Source organism: Spermophilus citellus, assembly GCF_964194105.1.
Source record: "Spermophilus citellus genome assembly, chromosome: 2".
Lineage (NCBI taxonomy): Eukaryota > Metazoa > Chordata > Mammalia > Rodentia > Sciuridae > Spermophilus > Spermophilus citellus.
In genome coordinates this window covers 2611940-2629466 of record NC_138183.1, presented here as the reverse complement: position 1 = coordinate 2629466, position 17527 = coordinate 2611940, and the positions used below count along the sequence as shown (strand labels likewise).

The 17527-nt window shown below is 60.8% G+C and overlaps 1 protein-coding gene across 2 annotated transcripts in view; it reads left to right on the top strand.

Annotated features, from left to right (window-relative positions):
• The window catches only part of COL5A1 (collagen type V alpha 1 chain), a 136430-nt gene that overhangs the window by 86853 nt on the left and 32050 nt on the right, over positions 1-17527 (top strand). For both annotated transcript variants that reach the window (XM_081279960.1, XM_081279959.1), the window contains exons 26-38: positions 565-609; positions 1091-1144; positions 1731-1775; positions 3911-3964; positions 5957-6064; positions 6795-6848; positions 7575-7628; positions 11952-11996; positions 12127-12180; positions 13087-13131; positions 13516-13569; positions 14402-14455; positions 17069-17122. In XM_081279960.1, coding sequence (XP_081136086.1) covers positions 565-609; positions 1091-1144; positions 1731-1775; positions 3911-3964; positions 5957-6064; positions 6795-6848; positions 7575-7628; positions 11952-11996; positions 12127-12180; positions 13087-13131; positions 13516-13569; positions 14402-14455; positions 17069-17122 — 720 coding nt within the window. The remainder of the gene's footprint in view (positions 1-564; positions 610-1090; positions 1145-1730; positions 1776-3910; positions 3965-5956; positions 6065-6794; positions 6849-7574; positions 7629-11951; positions 11997-12126; positions 12181-13086; positions 13132-13515; positions 13570-14401; positions 14456-17068; positions 17123-17527) is intronic.

Below are 17527 nucleotides of genomic sequence, written 5' to 3'. Positions count from 1 at the left end.
GCAGCACCCAGGTGCCAGTGTTCAAGCCGCTCTCAGGCCACGGGGGAGCGGCAGGTGCACTGGGTCCCTGAGACAGTATGGAGCCAGTAAAAATCCACTTCAGCTGAACCCAGCAACTCGAGGAAGGCGCACGACCCGCTCACTTAGTCAGACCCAGTGTGCGTACCGAGAAGATGGATTAGAGCTCCCGTCACACAGTCAGCCACGGTGGCTGTGGCTGCAGAAGTCATGAGGGGCCTCATCCCTTCCCACCCGCCTAATTGTCTACAGTGAATGTATATTACTTTTTAATCAAAAAAAATATCAAGTGCAAATAATGGGAGCTAGATTATTTCCCATCATGGAAGCAGGGCTCCGTGGGGTGTTGGGCGAAGGCCCATGCCGGAGGCCCAGCACCCACCATTTGTTCCGCCTCCTGCCTGCCCTGCCACCGCGACTGGTTTTCCTGAGGAGGGAGGAGCTGGGGCTCTGTGACCCTCACTGCCACCTCTTAGGAGTGCAGCAGAGGATGGGATACCCGAGGGAGGTGGCTCTGACTAATGAAGGATTCCTCCTCTGTGACAGGGCCACCCTGGCAAAGAAGGCCCTCCTGGAGAGAAAGGAGGCCAGGTGGGTACCGGCCATGGCTGCTGATGGCTGTGCAGGTCCTGGGCTAGGGTGGGGAGGCAGGGGTACCTCCCGAGAGCCCTGGATGCTCATCAGCAAGCCCTCTGGCTGCTGAGGGGCGTCCCTTTGTGGAGAGCCAGCCTGTCCTCCCGTGGGAAGCGGCCACTTTACCCACGGCCTCTTGGGGGGTGCATGTCTTTGGTGGCAGCTCTGTCCTTCCAGGCACCCGTGTTGCCTCAGCCCGTCTTGCTCCAGGACCTTCCCTGACTCCCAGACTGCTGGTGGGAGGCGGGGTGTCCCCTCTCATCATGTGACACTACTCGCTGCCTTTGACATTAGGGCAGGGGCCGCTGTGTCCCCCCAGGCCTCTGTGGGGCCCGATGCTGGTGGAAGCCGGGTCCTGTCTCTTGCTGAGGGACCTGGAGTTGGCTGCAGTTTCCCAGGTGCCTAAAGGGAGTTGACGGCTTTTTTCCTTTGGTTTTAGGGCCCACCTGGCCCCCAGGGTCCCATCGGTTACCCAGGTCCTCGAGGAGTCAAGGTGAGAGGAATCTATGGAGCCCCGTCTTCCTGGAGGTCAGGGTGGGGGGAGGGCACGGCTGGCTGACTCTGGGGAGCTCTTCTGCAGCTAAGCCTCCCTCCTGCCTGGCCCCAGAGTAGCCTGGTGCGCCATCAGGTGGGACGCTGTGGGTCGACAGTACCCGGAAGGGCAGATTCGGGGCAGGGCACAATCTCCAGTCAGCCTACGCACTGCCATCGGTGGGACAGGAGAGTGTCCTTTGGTCCTGTGTGCCATGCTCTGAGCCCAGCGGCTCTCAGACTTCACAGGCCTCAGAGCCTGGGGTGTCTCCACAGGGAAGCTCGGAGAAGTTTCTCAGAGCCGTTTGCATGTTTGAAGGGTGAGAATGGAAGTCTGCCCCCCTCCACAGCAGTGGGCAGAACAGAGCCCTTGACAGACAGACGTGCAGATGGCCACTTGCTCACTCGTGTTTCCACCCGGAAAATGCCCGCAACATGGACAGCACGTCCCACTGGCCCGCCAGCACTGACCGGGTCTGCTTGGCGCTGTGTGGTTTATTCAACAGAGGCTTGGGTTCATGCGCTCTCTTCTTTTTCTACCTGGACAGGGGGCAGATGGCATCCGTGGTCTGAAGGGCACCAAAGGTGAGAAGGTGAGTATCTGCTCCTTCCAGTCAAGAGCCTAGCCTGGCCGGAACAGGATCCGCTGGGTGGCCCCACACCAGCATGTCAGCACGGCCAGCGGAGGAGGTGTGGCTTCTGAGTGCCGAGGGCAGCTGAGGCCACTCTGCAGGGAAGTGCATGTGCACCAGGGGAATGAATAGTTGAGGGCAGGCCTGGGTCCCCTGGGTGCATCCTGGAGGGCCCCGTGCATCTGGTTCACGCCTCTGCCCACGGGCTTGGTAGTTAGGGTTCTTCCCCGGGCAGCCCCCACGGCTGCAGAGGTGCGCACTCCTGCAGCTGAGCTGGGCCAGGCGGGAGTGGGCTGGCGCTCGGGTCCCCAGGCTCGGAGGGTGCTGCCAGCCCACAGCCCTGGGCACGCACACACACGCCCACGCATGCGATAGCACGCCCAGCGTGAGTTAGCACGCTGCTCTGTCCCATGTCATGGGTCAGATTGGGCACGGGTCAGATGGCATCATTCTGGTTAGTAAACATCTGAGACGGGCCACTGTACGTGCTGGCCGGGGTCAGTGCTCAGGGACCAGCAGTGGTAATGTCCTCGGCCACATGCAGTGGTGGGCTCACCACATCTGTCCTCTCAGTTCTGGACAAGGCCCAGAGCCACCTTCCAGGCCTGTCCCATGGGTGGGCTCCAGGGCTGCGTGGCCCTGGCCCCTCCCATCATAGCCACCTGTTCTCTGGTGTCCTCCTTAGAGGTTTTCCACAGGGACTTTGCCTCCCTTGCGGGTAGCCTGTGAGGCTTCCCAGGGGCTCGGACCTGGGGCTGGAGGGCGGGGAGGCTGTGGGCAGGAGCTCAGGTGGCCTCCTCTCTCTGGGACAATGCTCATGCCCTGCTGCTCCTTGCTGGGCCCCTGGGGGACCTGCCAGCCTAATCCACACTCACGTTGGCACATCAAGGGCTGCCACTGGACCTGAAATGACAGGGCAGTGGAACCACCGTGGCCCCACCCAGCCCGTGCTCTCAGTGGGCTGTCTTCAAGAAGGACAGGCAAGGCCCGCACAGGCCCAGCTCCCTCCAGAACACACCTGGGCCAAGGCAGGACCCCCTGGTTCCAGGGGATTTGGGGCTGTGAGCAGTTTGGCCCAGGATGGTGCCTGCAGACACCCAGGGCCTTAGGGACAGGCACATCCCCCAGCAGGGTTCTTGTCACAGCCCATGTCTCAGAATCCCCATCCCCCCCTGGTTCCTAGGGTGGCTCTGTTGTTTTGAAGGTGTCCTCCTGGAGTCCCAGCTTTGTCCTTCCAGCAACAGAGATGCTTGGGAGGACGTGACTGAGTCACGTGGAGGCAGCCATCTTGCCAGGACAGTCCCTGGGCTGTCCTTAGGGGTGCGGGAAGGGGTGGGAGGGGACGTGGGGGACTGTGGCCCTGGCACTCCAGCCGACTCCGCGGCCACAGCTGGCCAGCCGTGGGCACTGGGTGAACACTGGATGGGCGCCTTGGGGCCCGCTGGGTGGGAAGTGGGCCAGTCTCCAGGCGACGAGGCCTACCCTCAGGCTCCCCGTTTCCTCCTCTTGGATGGAGGCCTGGCCCTCTCCCTGGTGTCAAGCGCAGCCTCTGTGGAGGTCGGGCGCTTTCTCCCTGTGGTCTCCTGGAGGGGACGTCAGACCAGGGTCTTGAAGGGACAGGAGGTCGCTCACCCTTGACACCTTCCCTGAGGGTCCCCAAGTCCACAAGTGGCACAGCTCATGTAAAAGCCAGGGTTGCCTTCTTCTCGGCTTTTGGTGACGCTGATTTTTTATTTGCAATGCCACCAGAGCAGCCCAAGTCCCCTCCTCAAGTGTCAGCCCACTCACCTGCTCCCGGCCTTCAGTGCTAAGAGGACACAAAGCTGCTCTGAGAAACAATGCCCGTGGCTGGGGCTCGCTCAGCACAGCACAGGCAAACCAGGTCGCTGACCACCAGGCCCACCGACCACCAGGCCGCAGCCTCAGCTGCCGGGCGCTGAGCCCGCGGGTTAGCAGGAGCACACTTCACAAGGCCGAGCACAGGGCCCCCCGTCCAGGCTCCCGCCACAGGTCTCCGTGCCAGTGTGGGGGTGGGGAAGCAGTGCCAGGGAGCGGGGGCTTTGCTCTGGGTTAAGGCCGACTCTCGTCCCCTCCAGGGTGAAGATGGCTTCCCTGGATTTAAAGGCGACATGGGCATCAAGGGTGACCGGGTAAGTGTCCAGCTAGGGAAAGGCAGAGTGGCACAGGGTCCTGGGGAGGGGTGCAGGGTGTTTGTGGCTGTGGAGTGTCTTCTCAGAATGGAGGTGCCACCTCTGTGGGGACTCCTGGTCCTGAGCCGGGGTGGTCTGAGCCCTGGAGCCGGGCTCTCTGCAGTCCTGCTCACCTCGCCCTCGGTTTCTAGCTTGGAGGCTGGAGTGCTGTCCCTGTATGACCCTGGGGACAGGATGGCTGTGGACCACCCCTCTGCCCTGGGTCCCACACAGGTGGGTCCATGGGGACTTGTTACTTCCTGGCTGATCAGGTGGGTTATGGAGCAATTTGTGACTGCAGGCGGTGAGATGGGTGGCCAGGGAGAGGAGAGCGAGGTTATGGGAATGAAGCAGTCAGCGGAGTACCTCCCCAGGCCACAGCCAGTCACCAGCCGGGCCACACCCTGCTCAGCCCTTAGAGCACCCGGCGTGGCCCTGGTGTTGGACAGTCTGGTGCTGGCCCTGCGGGAGAAGCCCCAACAACCTGGCTGGTTCTCTGTGACCCAGCACTGGGGGAAGGTGTGCTGGAGAGCAGGGCTCGCAGGTGACAGGCACCGGGCCGAACGCCGGCTGTGCTGTCACATAAACAAGGAGAGGGTGTAGGAGTGACCCAGAGAGGGTTTCCAGGTAGTGGCCGCTGCCTGGTGGCTTCCCAACAACTCCAGGCTGAGTCAGAGCCCAGGCAGAGGGATGAGCTGCCTGTGCTCAGGGGCCACGCACACTGGGCTGAGCTCGTCGCTGATGTGGCCTGTCATCTGCTGCTGTGATTATCCTCCAAAGCAGGGCCTGAGGGTGCCTCATAGAACATGCCAGAACCAGAGGCCCTGGGTACTTGGCACCTTGTCCCACCTGGCAGGCAAGTGCCAGCAGGGATAGCCCGTCACTGGAGAGAGAGCAGGAGGGCTGTCTCAGTGACGTCCTGGCTGCACCGCTGTGGGCGGCCGGCGCTGCAGACCGTGCCTCCTAGTGGAGGGCCAGCCCTCCTCACCCCTGCCCTCCGATGACTCAGCTCACAGGCTTGGGGTCCAGGTGACAGGGCACAGCTCTAAATATAGATGATCTCCCCCATCTCAGCTGCAGCCAGATGAGGATGGGAGGGGCTGCAGGGCGTACCCCTTGGGGGCAGCTGGCGCCATCACACTTCCCAGAGCAGGTGTGCCATCGCACCCAGAGCTGAGGCTCATTGAGGAGGACAGAGGAAGGCCCCTGGCCTCCCGTTCTCCCACAGACCAATGAGGCAGCTGTTGGTCTCCGTCCCTGCAGTGCACGTTTTTGGTGTGGGCTCTCTAGCTGTTCTGCAGCTGCTCTTGGAAGCAGTTGGTCAGGGGGACTCACCACCTGACCACCTGCTTGGGCAGGTCCTGTCTACTCTGCCACTGAGCACCGGGACAGCTGTTCAGAGCCAGAGTGGTGCTGCCCTCGGCCACAGCAGGCTGCTGGGCCCCCTCCTCAGCCTCCACCTGTCACCTGGGGGTGTTGAATAGGGCAGAATGAAGCCCACTGTCCCCAGCATGTGTCCTAGGGGTCTCTGTCCTGGTTTTGCCCAGGTAGCTGCCCAGTTGGAGGCTGCCTGTCTCCAAGGCTGCTGGGATTTCAGAAGAAGGTGGGTTCCATCCACCCGCTGCATTTACGGAGGTAGCTGTTCAGCGCCTCCATTGTTAACAGGTTATTTCAGCCAAGAGGCCCTTGACGTGGGCGAGGTAATTGGGAAGAGCAGGCCCTTGAGCATGTAGCGGGCACACTCGGTGCAGAGGGGCAGCACGCCCTCTAGCAGCGCCCGTGATTGGCCACATGATGGGCTCTGGAGCAGGCCCTCTGCTCAAGTGAGGCCAAGAGGCCAAGTGGCTCTCACCACAAGAGGCCTGCATCCAGCCTCACGCCTGGGACCGTGGCTGGAGTCCTCAGCCTGGCGGAGACTGTAGGATCCCCCTCACGTCCTCTGTTTGATTGCAGGGGGAGATCGGCCCACCTGGACCCAGGGGAGAAGATGGCCCTGAAGGCCCGAAGGGTCGTGGAGGTCCCAATGGTGATCCTGGTCCCCTGGGGCCCACTGGGGAGAAGGTTTGTGACACTGGGTGGTGGGCCATGCCTGGGAGGGACTGAGCTCCGCTGAGGCTCTAGATAGGCCCCTGCTGATGACCCTGGTCCCCGGGCGCCCAGTAATCCTGCCCCATGGCCATGCACATTGACTGACGGGTCATGTGTTGTCCTGCATCTGACCCTTCTGCCCCACTCGGAGGAGGCTCTTCCCCAGGCACCCGCAAGCTGGGCTCTGAGCTCCCCCAGCCAGATAGAGAGTTTCCATCCTTGAGTTCCTGCCTCCCATTGAGGGTATTGGCACGTCCCTGCCACGGCAGGAAGGCACAGCCCTCGATGGTGGCCATTCTTCAGCTTGCCCTGTGCAACTGCGGGAGGAGCCACCCTGTCCCACCTTGTCCCCTCTAATTAGAAGGAATGGGAGTACAAGTGTCTAAAACTTCCCACCTGACCGTGCATGGCCACAGGAGGCTGAGCCACAGAGGGAGGACGTTCTTGCCCGGGAGCACTTGGGGATGGCGCGGCACCCAGCTCCTCCCTTGGGCCTCTGCTCTTCCGTCAGTGCAGGGACCATGGGCGCTGTTGTATCCCATGGGTGCTTAGAGGTTCCGCCCCAGAGGACACAGGGACTCTGTGGTGACGGTGTCTTTGGATGCTGCCTCCCGCCCCAGCCCGTTGGCTTCCTCTCGGTGCAGAGGAGAGAGCCGAGGACGGCAGTTCTCACCACCGTGTGCTTCTTCTTCCTTTTCCCCAGGGAAAGCTCGGAGTCCCCGGATTGCCAGGGTACCCAGGAAGGCAGGGGCCAAAGGTACTTTGAACCGTGCTAGGTGTCTCGGCAGGTGTGAGGCTGCCCTGCCCTACCCGGCATTCCCTCATCTGTTCCTTGACCTCGTGGCTTCTGTGGCCCCAGGCTGGTGGTACCGTCCCTGGGGCTCTTGTCTATTAGCAGTTTGTGTTGATCTGGCCAAGTTCAAATGAGGAGCCTGGCCACCAGTTAAGCCTTCCAGAGAGGGGCAGAACCTAGCCTGGCCTTGGGCAGCTGGGCCCTGGTGGCCCGCTGTGGCCTTCGCCCATTGGCTTGTCCACGGCCAGAGCTCCTGGAACAGTAGACCCCCACCTCACTTGGAGGCTTGGCAGAGTTTGCTCCTGGGGTTGGTGCTGTGGCTTCCTGAGGCTCTGTCCAGGTGCCTTTCTGCTGCTGGGTGCCATGTTCCAGATGGAGGCTCCTTCTGCAGCCTCGGGGTGGGCAGGAGGCTGGGGAGCGGGCCTGTTGAGACTCAGTCCCAGGGCTTCGCTCTGGAGTCCATGAGATGCTCAGGAAATGTTGAGCTGATGAGCAGATGGGTGCCAAGCAGGCAGAGAGGTGGGTGGCGGTGCGTGGATGGTGGATGGGCATCGTGCAGGGTGTCCATCCTGCGGGCAGGTGGGCAGGTGCACCTGTGGGTGGGTGGAGCTGAAGTCACCCGTTGGGGGTGCAGCATAGCACCCCCTCCTGGCCCAGCTCTCCTGCTTCCTCCTCATCTCTCTCTTTCAGGGTTCTATTGGATTCCCTGGATTCCCTGGTGCCAATGGAGAGAAGGGCGGCAGGGTAAGGACGGCCCTGGACGGGCAGCTGCTCTTTTTGCCTTGCTGTGTGGCGGTTGCCCAGTGGCTGCCTACTGCTCCCCATCCTGTCCCCAAACCACTTTCCAGACGGCTGTTCTTGAGCCCCGGGCCACTCTCAGTGCTGAGGACTCTTGCAGATGCTGGGGTGGCAGCTCTGTGATAGGCAGGGGCAGAGACAGGAGCGGAGAGAGTGCTGGGAGGGAGCCTTCGGGCCGATGCCCGCGGCAGCCCCAGCTCCCTCTTCCTGCCAGCTTTAAGGGCAGGGTGCTCACCAGCTCCTGGCTAGGCTGGCATCCCCCTGGGACCAGGTTGCAGTGCGAATCTCCAGGTGCATTGTTCCCTGGTGTGCTGTGGCTGCACAGGCGCCCAGGTGCTGAGACGTCCTGCTGTGGTTGGCTAACAAAGGCCTTGTGGGGACTGGGCTAAGGAGCCTTGTCCCCAGCCTTAGGTGGAGCCCCCACTGGCCCAGCCTTCTTGGCAGGAGCCGCTCTGGATGCTCCTTGGTGGAGCCACGGTGCCTGGGCATCACCCATCGGGAAGGCAGGAGCCACCTGGTCATCTTGGCCCTTGGACTCTGAGCTGCCTAGTCCACGGGCATGCCGGGGACAGAGCAGCCACCTGTGGGGCGTCCACAGAGCAGGCTCCTCCAGCTCTGCTGCCACCCAGCTGTCCCAGTGCACAGAGCTATGGGCTGTGGCTCCATCCATGCGTGGCTCCCGGAGAGTGGAGCAAATGTGTACCAGCGAAGGCCGAGGAAGACCAGGGCGGCTGAGCAGGTGACAGTGAGCACGTGTGCTCTGCCACTCAGCCACAGGGAAATGTGAGCACCCTCCTGGGCAGGGCAGGGCTGGCATGGGGGGGGGACAGCCTCCGTCCAGGCCTCAGCGGTCTGCAGACCTGCCTGTCGGCCCACCTGTCCGTCACCTCCTGTGTATCATCTACCTGTCTGTAGCACCTGTCACTCACCCGTCTGTCACCTGTCATCTGTTTATCGTCTGTCTTTGTACCTTCTTTCATCTACTGTCTGCCTGTATTCCGTTTATCATCTGTTCACCTGTCGTCTGTCTTCCTCTCGGTTATCTGTTCACCTGTCTGTCACCTGCTGTCTGTGCATCTGCCATCTATTTACCTGTCTTCCCACCTGCCGTCTGTTTATCCCCCTGTCTGTCACCTGTCATCTTTCCTTCTAAGGACGGCCTGACTGGTGTCTTTGGGGAAGACTGTCCTCTGGAACACGTGGAGGTGCCCATGGCGAACAGTGGCCTGGGTCTCCTAAATGTGGGACACACTGGCATGGCAGGATGCAGACCCCTGTGCCAGGACCGTCCACATGACACTGTAGTAATGAGAACCATAAGGAGAGGGCACCTGACCACCAGCTGCTGGTGTTGTGGTCTTACCACAGCCTTCCACGGAGGACCACGTGGGGCCAGCTGAGGCCGTGCCCCCCATAGCTCAGCCTCTCCCTCACTGACCCTGTGAGTTTGGACGCTGGTCTGGGTACCCGCTGGCCCCCACTGGCCATGTCCACAGCATCAGCATCGTGGGCCACCAGACAAACTAGAAAGCCTGAGTCATGCCAAGACCTACCAGGCACCTCCAGGCACCGATGCCTGAGCCCAGGTGGGAGCCACTCGCAGCCTCTGTGTGGCACCTGGACGTCCAGCCCTGATCAGGGATGTTCTATCCACTGCTGCTCCAGCCCCGGGCATAGCTCATGACACAGACGTCAGGCCAAGAGGTGGAGGCCATCTGTTTCTTTGAGCACTTTTGAGCACAGGGTAACTGAGTCCCTGGAGCTGGGTCCCTGCCACTTTGCCTTCCCATCATGCACCTCCTGTCTAGGACACAGAATGTAGCCGTCCCGCAGGAAACCTGCGGAGCCTTGCTGCAGAGAGAGGTCTGCAGTACTGGCCTTCTTTTTGACAGGTGGTTTGGGGGATGACAAAGATGGCAGGTACCTTGGCCCGCTGGGTGGGGTGGTCTCCCCCGTGTTTGCAGGAGCTGGAGGCCAGCTGTCCTGGCAGGGGGGCCCGTGTTCTTTTGTTCAGCACTGAAGCCTCCCTTGGTGCTGGCTCGTCCTCAGAGCCTCAGTGACCTGAGCCGTCACAGCTCCAGGTCGTGTGTCAGTGCTCGGCCCTTGGCCTCTGGACTTCACGGTCACACCGGCTTCTCTCGGAGGCAGTGTGTTCACTTAAACAGCACACGTTTCTCAAGTCCTTGCTAGACGCAGACACTGCTGGGCACTGGGGACTTGGTGATCACACAAGATGTACCCCTGCTGCCCAGAGCAAAGCCCCCAAGGACCAGCACCCAGGGACGACCAGGGACGATGAGGGTCAAGGATGCACTGGGTGCCCCAGTGCTCCAGAGTGTAACTCTGAGACCTGAGGGCCTTTGCAGTGGAGATGACACTCCTGCTATGACCTGCAGGAAGGACGGAAGAGGGGCCAGTCAGGGCTGTGGGAGGTGGGAGGAGACAGAGGAAGCTGGTATGTGCTGGGCCCAGGCAGCCACTGGACACCCACTGCAGGGCCGGCCAGGTCCACAGGGAGGCTTTCCCAGGAAGCTCTGTCCCAGTGTGGGGGAGGGGCTGGAGAAGACACCAAAGGGCTGGAGTGGGAGCTGTGGGGGGGTGTTGTCCCGCAGGCTCTTTTGCTCAGATATTCTGCTCGGTGGTGGCCTCTAGGTCAGGGCTGGGGTGCTGCACAGCCTGTGGCTTCTGTGTGTCTGCCTCTGACCTGAGAGCCTCCTGAATAGCTCTGTTCTGGCTTCTGCAGAGCTGGTGGCTGGCTTCCGTGGCCTTAGTGGGGGCGTGGTTAAACGGGAAGAGCATCAGGGACATCAAGCTGGTTGCAGCCAGGCACAGAAGTCAGCAGAAGCAAAGAGATGCCCATCAATGGCCTGCCCCCACCAGGGGGTGGGGAGCAGCCTTTTGGACACCCCCTGCCACTGCAGGGCTTCTCTTGCCTGGGCTTGGTTCCTTGGATCCGGCAGAGATCGTCAGTCGGGCCACTTCTGGGACTGTCCGTTCCTTCCCAGCAAGAACAAGAGGACGTGCGCCCACAGGCAGCTTGTGAAGGAGACCCGGGGGTCACGTTGTGTTCAGTGGCTCCCCCCAGGACCAGAACCCTGGCTTGGGTTGGTTTACAGTGAGCGCTGGTGAGCTGGTGCTGCCTGAGTCCAGAGGAGCTGTGGCTGAGACCCCGTCCTGCCCGGGCCTCGGACACCGTTGGGTTAGGGAGCCACAGGTGCCGCGAGGTTAAGAACGAGATCCAGGTCATGGCCTGCTGTTGGGTTGAGGGAGGGCAGGGGAGAGGCCTGACCGCGGAGGACAGCCCCCACAGCAGGGTGTGTTCAGGTGGATCGAGGACGTCCACTCAGGACAGCGTTCATCATTGAAGACGCAGATGTTTCGCTAATTTTCATATGCAAATATTTATTTGAAGCCAGAGGACACAGCCATGGAATTAAAGCCCTGGAACCAGAGTGCACTGTTAAAAAGGAACATAATTAACTCATCGTCGTAAATGGTCTCATTAAACGTGTTTCGAATGGGAGACTCGAAAGCAGTGCCAATGCCCGCAGCAGATGGATGGAAGGTGGGGAGAAGAAATGTGTCCCTTGGCCTCGGAAGCACGGCCCTGCCCTGGGCTCTGTCCTTAGGAGACCACGAGCGGAGCAGAGAGCAGGCCCCGGGAGGGACCCGACCCTGCATGCGGCAGGATGCCTTGAGATCTTCGCTGCCGAGAAACAGATGCGGTGTGTTTGCATTCTGTGGTTTGGAAAATGCAAAACAGCAACAGGAAAAGGAGCCTGGATCCTGAGAGCAGCGACGGCTCCTGGATCTGTGATTTATGGGTTAAATTGCAAGTTTGCTTGTCGGCGGAGCCTGCTGAAAATTTAATGGCTAATATTCTTAACAGTAGCAAAAGTAAATTATGTATGAAAGGGACTGACTTCCTTCTCTCTCTTTGTAATAATGACCCCCTCCCCCCCGACTGAGAGGGAAGGAGGAGGGAGGTGGGGAGCTTTGCGGAGAGGAAACAGGTAAGTAGTAAACATCCATCAGGCTGGGCAGGAGCCAGCTCTCAGTGGGTACGTGCAGGGCGCGGGCGCTGGGTGATGCCCTCCTCCCTCGGGCAAGCCCCCATCCCAACTGTCCAAACCAAGACGGTCAGGTGGCTGGAGGCTGCGCCCTTCCTGGCCCTGCCGAGTCACTCAGTCCCTGGATACCGCGGAGGATGGGCTCCTGAGCAGAGCTGGGTGTGCACAGAGTGACTGACAGCCCCTTCTCTGCTTCTAGGGGACACCTGGAAAGCCTGGACCCCGGGGACAACGAGGCCCAACGGTAACCTCCCTGTGGCCTGAGGGCCACCCTGGAGAAACGGAATGTGGGACTGGGGCAGGGGACAAGGAAGGTGGCCTCTCTGGCTGTGGGCATCTGAGCTGACCTACCCCTCTTTTCTCCATCTGTCCAGGGTCCGAGGGGTGAAAGAGGCCCTCGGGGCATCACGGGCAAGCCTGGCCCCAAGGTATGTCCTTGTCCCTCTCTGGTGACTACACGAACCCATGTTGCAAGGCTGAGGTGACAGAATACACATGGCAGCTGTCTGTGGCCTTTCCCTGACAAGGAGGGAAGCTTTCCTGGACCTGTGTTAGGAGGAGCTCCCTCCAGCAGCCTGGCTAAGTGGCTCAGGGGACGAGGTCCCTAGGCAGTCAGAAGTAGGACAGTCCCCACGTGTGGGGACTCAGGGGTCCCTGGAGGCCAGGCCCATCACAGACCCACCCAATTTTGGTGAGCAGGCCTTATTTCTTCTGTGGAAAAGGGGTCTGAGGCTGCAAAGAGATTTTTACTAGAAAGTTCTTTCTCGGTGGGTGGATACTGAGCCTCCTTGCCTAGGAGGCAAATCTGGCTGTGAAACTGAAGACAAACCCAGCATGGCAAGCTGTCCTTGCCCTGTCTAGTAGGAACTCCAAAGGGGATTCCTGCTGAGATCAGCCTTCCAGGGGACAAGGGGCAGCACTGGCAGACCAGGAGGCCATGGGCCTTCCTTTATGCTGAGCCCTGGGTGCACCTCTTGCTCCACTATGAGAAGGATCCCCTCCTCAGGCAGCTGGTGCCCTGTGGGGTGGGGCCTGAGGCAGGTCCCTGTGTGCAGTCCTCAAGGATGTTTTTCTTGGCTGAGTGGGACACTGTTTCAGAAAGGTCATAGCCCTGCAGATGTCAGCTGCCACTGCACGCACAGGGGACAGGCAAGCTGTGGGAGACGTTGGTCAGTGCCGAGCTGCTCTGCCCTCTGCTAAGGGCCAGGACACCCTGGAGAAGGGCAGGAGCCAGTGTGTGATGTGCATGTTCGGTGATGTCACTGGCCAGGGTCTCCATCCGAGCCCTCGTCATAGCAACGCCTCTCTCCCTCCCTTCCCAACTCCTTCCCAAGGGCAACTCTGGAGGTGATGGTCCGGCTGGCCCTCCTGGTGAGCGGGTAAGCTTCCTGCCCATGGCTGGGGAACCCCTCCAGGAAGGTAGCTGCCCCAAGAGCCCCTGGCACCCCTGCTGGGGCAGTCCAGGAGGGGAGGTGCCCTGACCCTGCTGGGGATGGGGTGAGGCCTTCCGTTGCTCAGAGACTCAGCTCTGTTGGGGTCTTGAGGTAGTTGAGACAACAGGAAATGGGGTCCTGGGCCCCGTCTTGCCCCTAAGGGCCCTGGGATATGGCTTTGCGACTGGCCCCCTGGCATCCCTGGCTGGGCCTTCCACAGCAGGATAAATCGGGATGAAGGCTGCAGGAGCGGTGTGCTCAGAGTCCAGTGAAGGTGTGGGCTGCTGGGCGAGGACTTCTGTTTTCAAACTGGCCACTCTCTTTCCCCAGGGACCCAACGGACCTCAAGGACCCACGGGATTCCCTGGACCAAAGGGCCCTCCGGTAAGTAGAGCTCCCCACCTGGGCAGGCTTCCTGGGGCCCTTGTCTGTCCTTTAGGGCCTGTTGGGGGTAGGAAGACACCGCCAGACCCTGGCCGGGTTGGCAGGAGGGTGACAAGCCCCTGAGCCAAGGCTATCAGTGGGTGGCCCCTGGCCACGCCCACCTCCCTGGAGAGCAGCGTTATGGAGGCCTGTCGCCCAAATGCCAGCATGTTCTGTCTGGGGTCTGCGTTCTGAGGGCACCAGCCTTGGGCTTAGGGCCACCCCTCCTGCCCAGCCTCAGCTTGGCTGGGTCATACTGGCGGACCCCATTTGCAAGGGGGCTCACACATGTTCTGGGGAGAAGACTCCAGCATGGCTTTCTGGGGACCCTGGCTCGTCTTACAGCTCGGTCAGTGTATTCCACCACATCCCCCCGGAACGTGAAAGGGCGTCCGGCAGCGGGGATGCTGCCTGGTGCTGGGGTGCTCAGGAAGGAGCTCCTCCAGCTGGACAGGCCTGGCTCCCAGTCCACCTGGCCAGCTGCCTGCCAGGGCTCCAGAAGTCGATGGGCCTTCCCTGCCCGTGTACCCTCTGGGGACGGGGATAACTGCTTGTCCCTTGGGCTGCAGTGAGGTGATGGGTAGGTGCCGTCATGGCACCTGGGACAGGCTTCTCTGAGGTGCTTATTTTCGGTGCCTTGGTGACTTGGACAGTGACCTTTCTCAGAGGAAGCTCATGAGTGAGACCACGAAAGTGAGATGGAACTTTCCGTTGGCTTGTGTGGCCATAGGTCCATTGAGTGTGGCTGTTTCTCAGAATGGAATGAAACTTCCTTCCCCTCTCCTTTCTTCAGGGCCCTCCAGGCAAGGACGGGCTCCCTGGACACCCTGGACAGAGAGGCGAGACGGTGAGTATGTGGGTGCTGTGTCAAGGCTGTTGCCTGGCCTCTGCAGGTTGGGTGTCCGCGGCCCTGCCCGTGGGTATGGTACTACCCAGTGCAGGTGAGGGGACCTCGCTGGCTTGGGAAAACCAGCCAGCCTCCCATAGGCGTCCCGAGGGCCCGCCCTCTGCCACTGACTTGGGGTCAGGCTGTGGGGACATGGTGCCCCGTGACACCTGAAACAGGTCCTGGCGTGTTGCTGGTCAGAGGCCACACTGCAGACCATCGGGGCCTGAGCAGAGGCTGATGGGCCTCTGGAGCCTTGTGCTTCTGACCTGTGCCTCCCTGAATAACAGGGGACAGCGCCTGCAGCCCCCGTGTCCCCACGGGAGAAGGGCTTGGGGAGGCTCTCGTTTGTTGCCCAGTTACTTCCTGCTGCAAGACTTGAAGAGAAGGCGGCCGGCCTCGCTCCTACCCCAGCCATGTTCACCTGGGGGAGACAGGGGTCGAGGGGACAGGGGTCGGGAAGACACCTCCAGTCTCTAGACTGGCACCCACCTGGGTGGACGTTTGGCCTCCCCTGGTTGCTCGGCTGTGTGCACGATGGCAATGGCGCCTCGCCCGTGGCTCGCTCTTCCCTGTCTCAGGCTGTGTCACCTCGGGTGACAGAGCTCACCATTTGCAGCTGGTAGAAAAAGCCTTAATCAGAAATGTGACCATTTCCTGGCCCCATCAGCCACCGGAGATCTGTCCCCATTCATTGGAGGCACATCCTGGCTCCCCTGTGACCTTGGCCACACCAGCGACCTTGGGGCTCCAGGCTTTGAGCAGCTGGAGGTCTGCCGTGCCGATGGCTCCTTGTCCCTGTGCTGTGTGCCGTCCCTGTATGCCCACCTTGTCCAGCTTGGAGGACAGAGTGCACAGAGGGGGCCTTTCCCATCAAGGAGAGCGGGGCACTCAGGGATGGGCAGCAAGGCCACACTGTCCTCTGCAACTTCCTCGTGCCTGGTGCTCTGGTGGTCCCTCCCTGCTGATGCTGGCCCCCGGGTGGCACGGGTCTTTGAATGCCACATCAGGTGTGTGCCTTTAAAGACAGGATCCCTTTTGTCTCTGGTGCCTGGCGATGAAACCTCTTTATCATGCCTTGGCAGTGTCTGTGCTGCCATGCTGGCTGAGAAGTGGAGATGACTTTGCTTTTTTGTTTATCGAGAAAGATTAGAACATTTCCCCCGTGCTCTGCACATCTTCTTGAACGCCTTTCCAGGAGATGAGGTAGAGGGTTGTGCACATTGTGTGCTTCTTCCTCCTCGGTCTTGTTTTGGAAAGAGCCTGCGAAACAATTCAGCTGCTGCCTCTGCTGGGGAGGTGCTCTCCAGAGCTCCTCGGTGCCTGCCACCTCCTCAGATGCAGGGGTGCCCATCCCCGTGTCCCACCTGGGCAGTCGAGTCTCCTGTGGGCTGGTCCAGATGCCCCTGAGCACAGTCCTTCCTGAGGGGTTGACTTTTTAATGAAAACAGTGGCCATCACGGCTCCTGATTGGCCCGAAAGCCTACTTCTCAGCAGGGGGTTGGAGACAGATTCCATCCTGGTTGGCCATAGAGGGTCCCCTGAATGACTGGAGACCCAAAAGGACATCTTCCCTGCCTTTACCAATAACGTTGGCATCAGCAACTTCACCAGGGCCGCTGCCTCCTTGGGCACTTCCCCCTCGACCTGTCCATCACCCCTTGTTTCTGACCTGGAAAGCTCAGGCTTCGGGCAGTGCTCTAGCCTTTGCCAGCAGCTGAGCTGCCTTCCAGAAGAGAATCCTCTGAGGACTCGCAGAGAACCTGAATGTGCCCTGTGCCCTGTGGGCCAGTGGCTCAGTGTGAGACCCCAGTGCTGTGGCCAGGCGTCCTGACCTGGAGGCAGCAGGCCCAGAGTAGTGTGTGCCCACCCATCAGCCTTCCCTGTGACCTCACAGCCACCCACTGCCCTCCCAGATCCAGAGTGTCCCCTTCTAGGGCTGGGGCAAAACAGCACGTCCCAACGCACCTGCCTCAGTCCGCTGATGTGACCTGAAATCAAGCTTACGTCGTCTCAGGGTAGCTTCTTCCTTCAAAGGAGAGGTTGGGCAGCACGGAGGATGCCCCAAGGCCAGCCAGGACGTCACCTAGGCACGAGCACAGCACAGATGGGACGTGCTCACTGAATCCAGTTAAAATCCCGCATGTGTGCTACCAGATGGCAAAGACCGTAGGGCCAGGCTCTACCTGTCCTAGACACACCCAGGAGCTGGCCAGAGGGTCCCCTGGTGTGCGCCAGAGGAATCGATGACCAGAGCAGGAAAATCCCCCAAAATCATCAACTAGGAACAGCCCGGACCTGGCTCCCGAGTTGGCTCAGAAAATGAGCACTTAGTGACATAAGAAAGACGGATGGCTTAAAATCTATTTCTCAGCACAAAAACCCAGTGCGGAACCAGCTTCTCTGGCTTCATTGCCACGTGGAAGTGTAGCAAGAGAAATGGGCCCTCTCACATGAAGAGGGGAGCATCCGCCATCTGGGGACCCGGTGGGAGCGGGCGGGCGTCCTCAGGAGTGGTGGCGGGGCGGGCGTGGCGGCCGCTTCTGCGGCCTCAGCTGCCCACTCTCTCCACAGGGTTTCCAAGGCAAGACTGGCCCTCCAGGCCCACCCGGTGTGGTTGGCCCTCAGGTGAGACACAGCATCCTGGTCCTGGGTATCCGGTGTCCCCCAGCTGTGTGGGAGGAGAACCAAGGCTCAGCGTCAGCTCCCCGATTCTGAAGGTGTACTTGCCACTAAGGGAGGAGCTGAATTCCTGGGGTGCATGTTAACAGCCAGAGATTTGCCTCATGGGAAGACACCGCAAGAGAAAGAGCCAGGTTTCCTGGGCATGCAGCGTGGGTCCAGCAGGTAGAGCAAGCATGGCCAGCCCAGGAGCCCGGCTTTCCCCAGTGCAGGGCCGGCTGTGCCCACTTGTGCTTCCGTGAGTGCCTGAGGCAGCCACATTCTGCCACTGGCTCCTGCCAGCGCCACAGACCTTGGGTCCCTGTAGGGACCCATCAGTGAAGGTGTGGCTTCCAGCCAGAACGGTGGCTT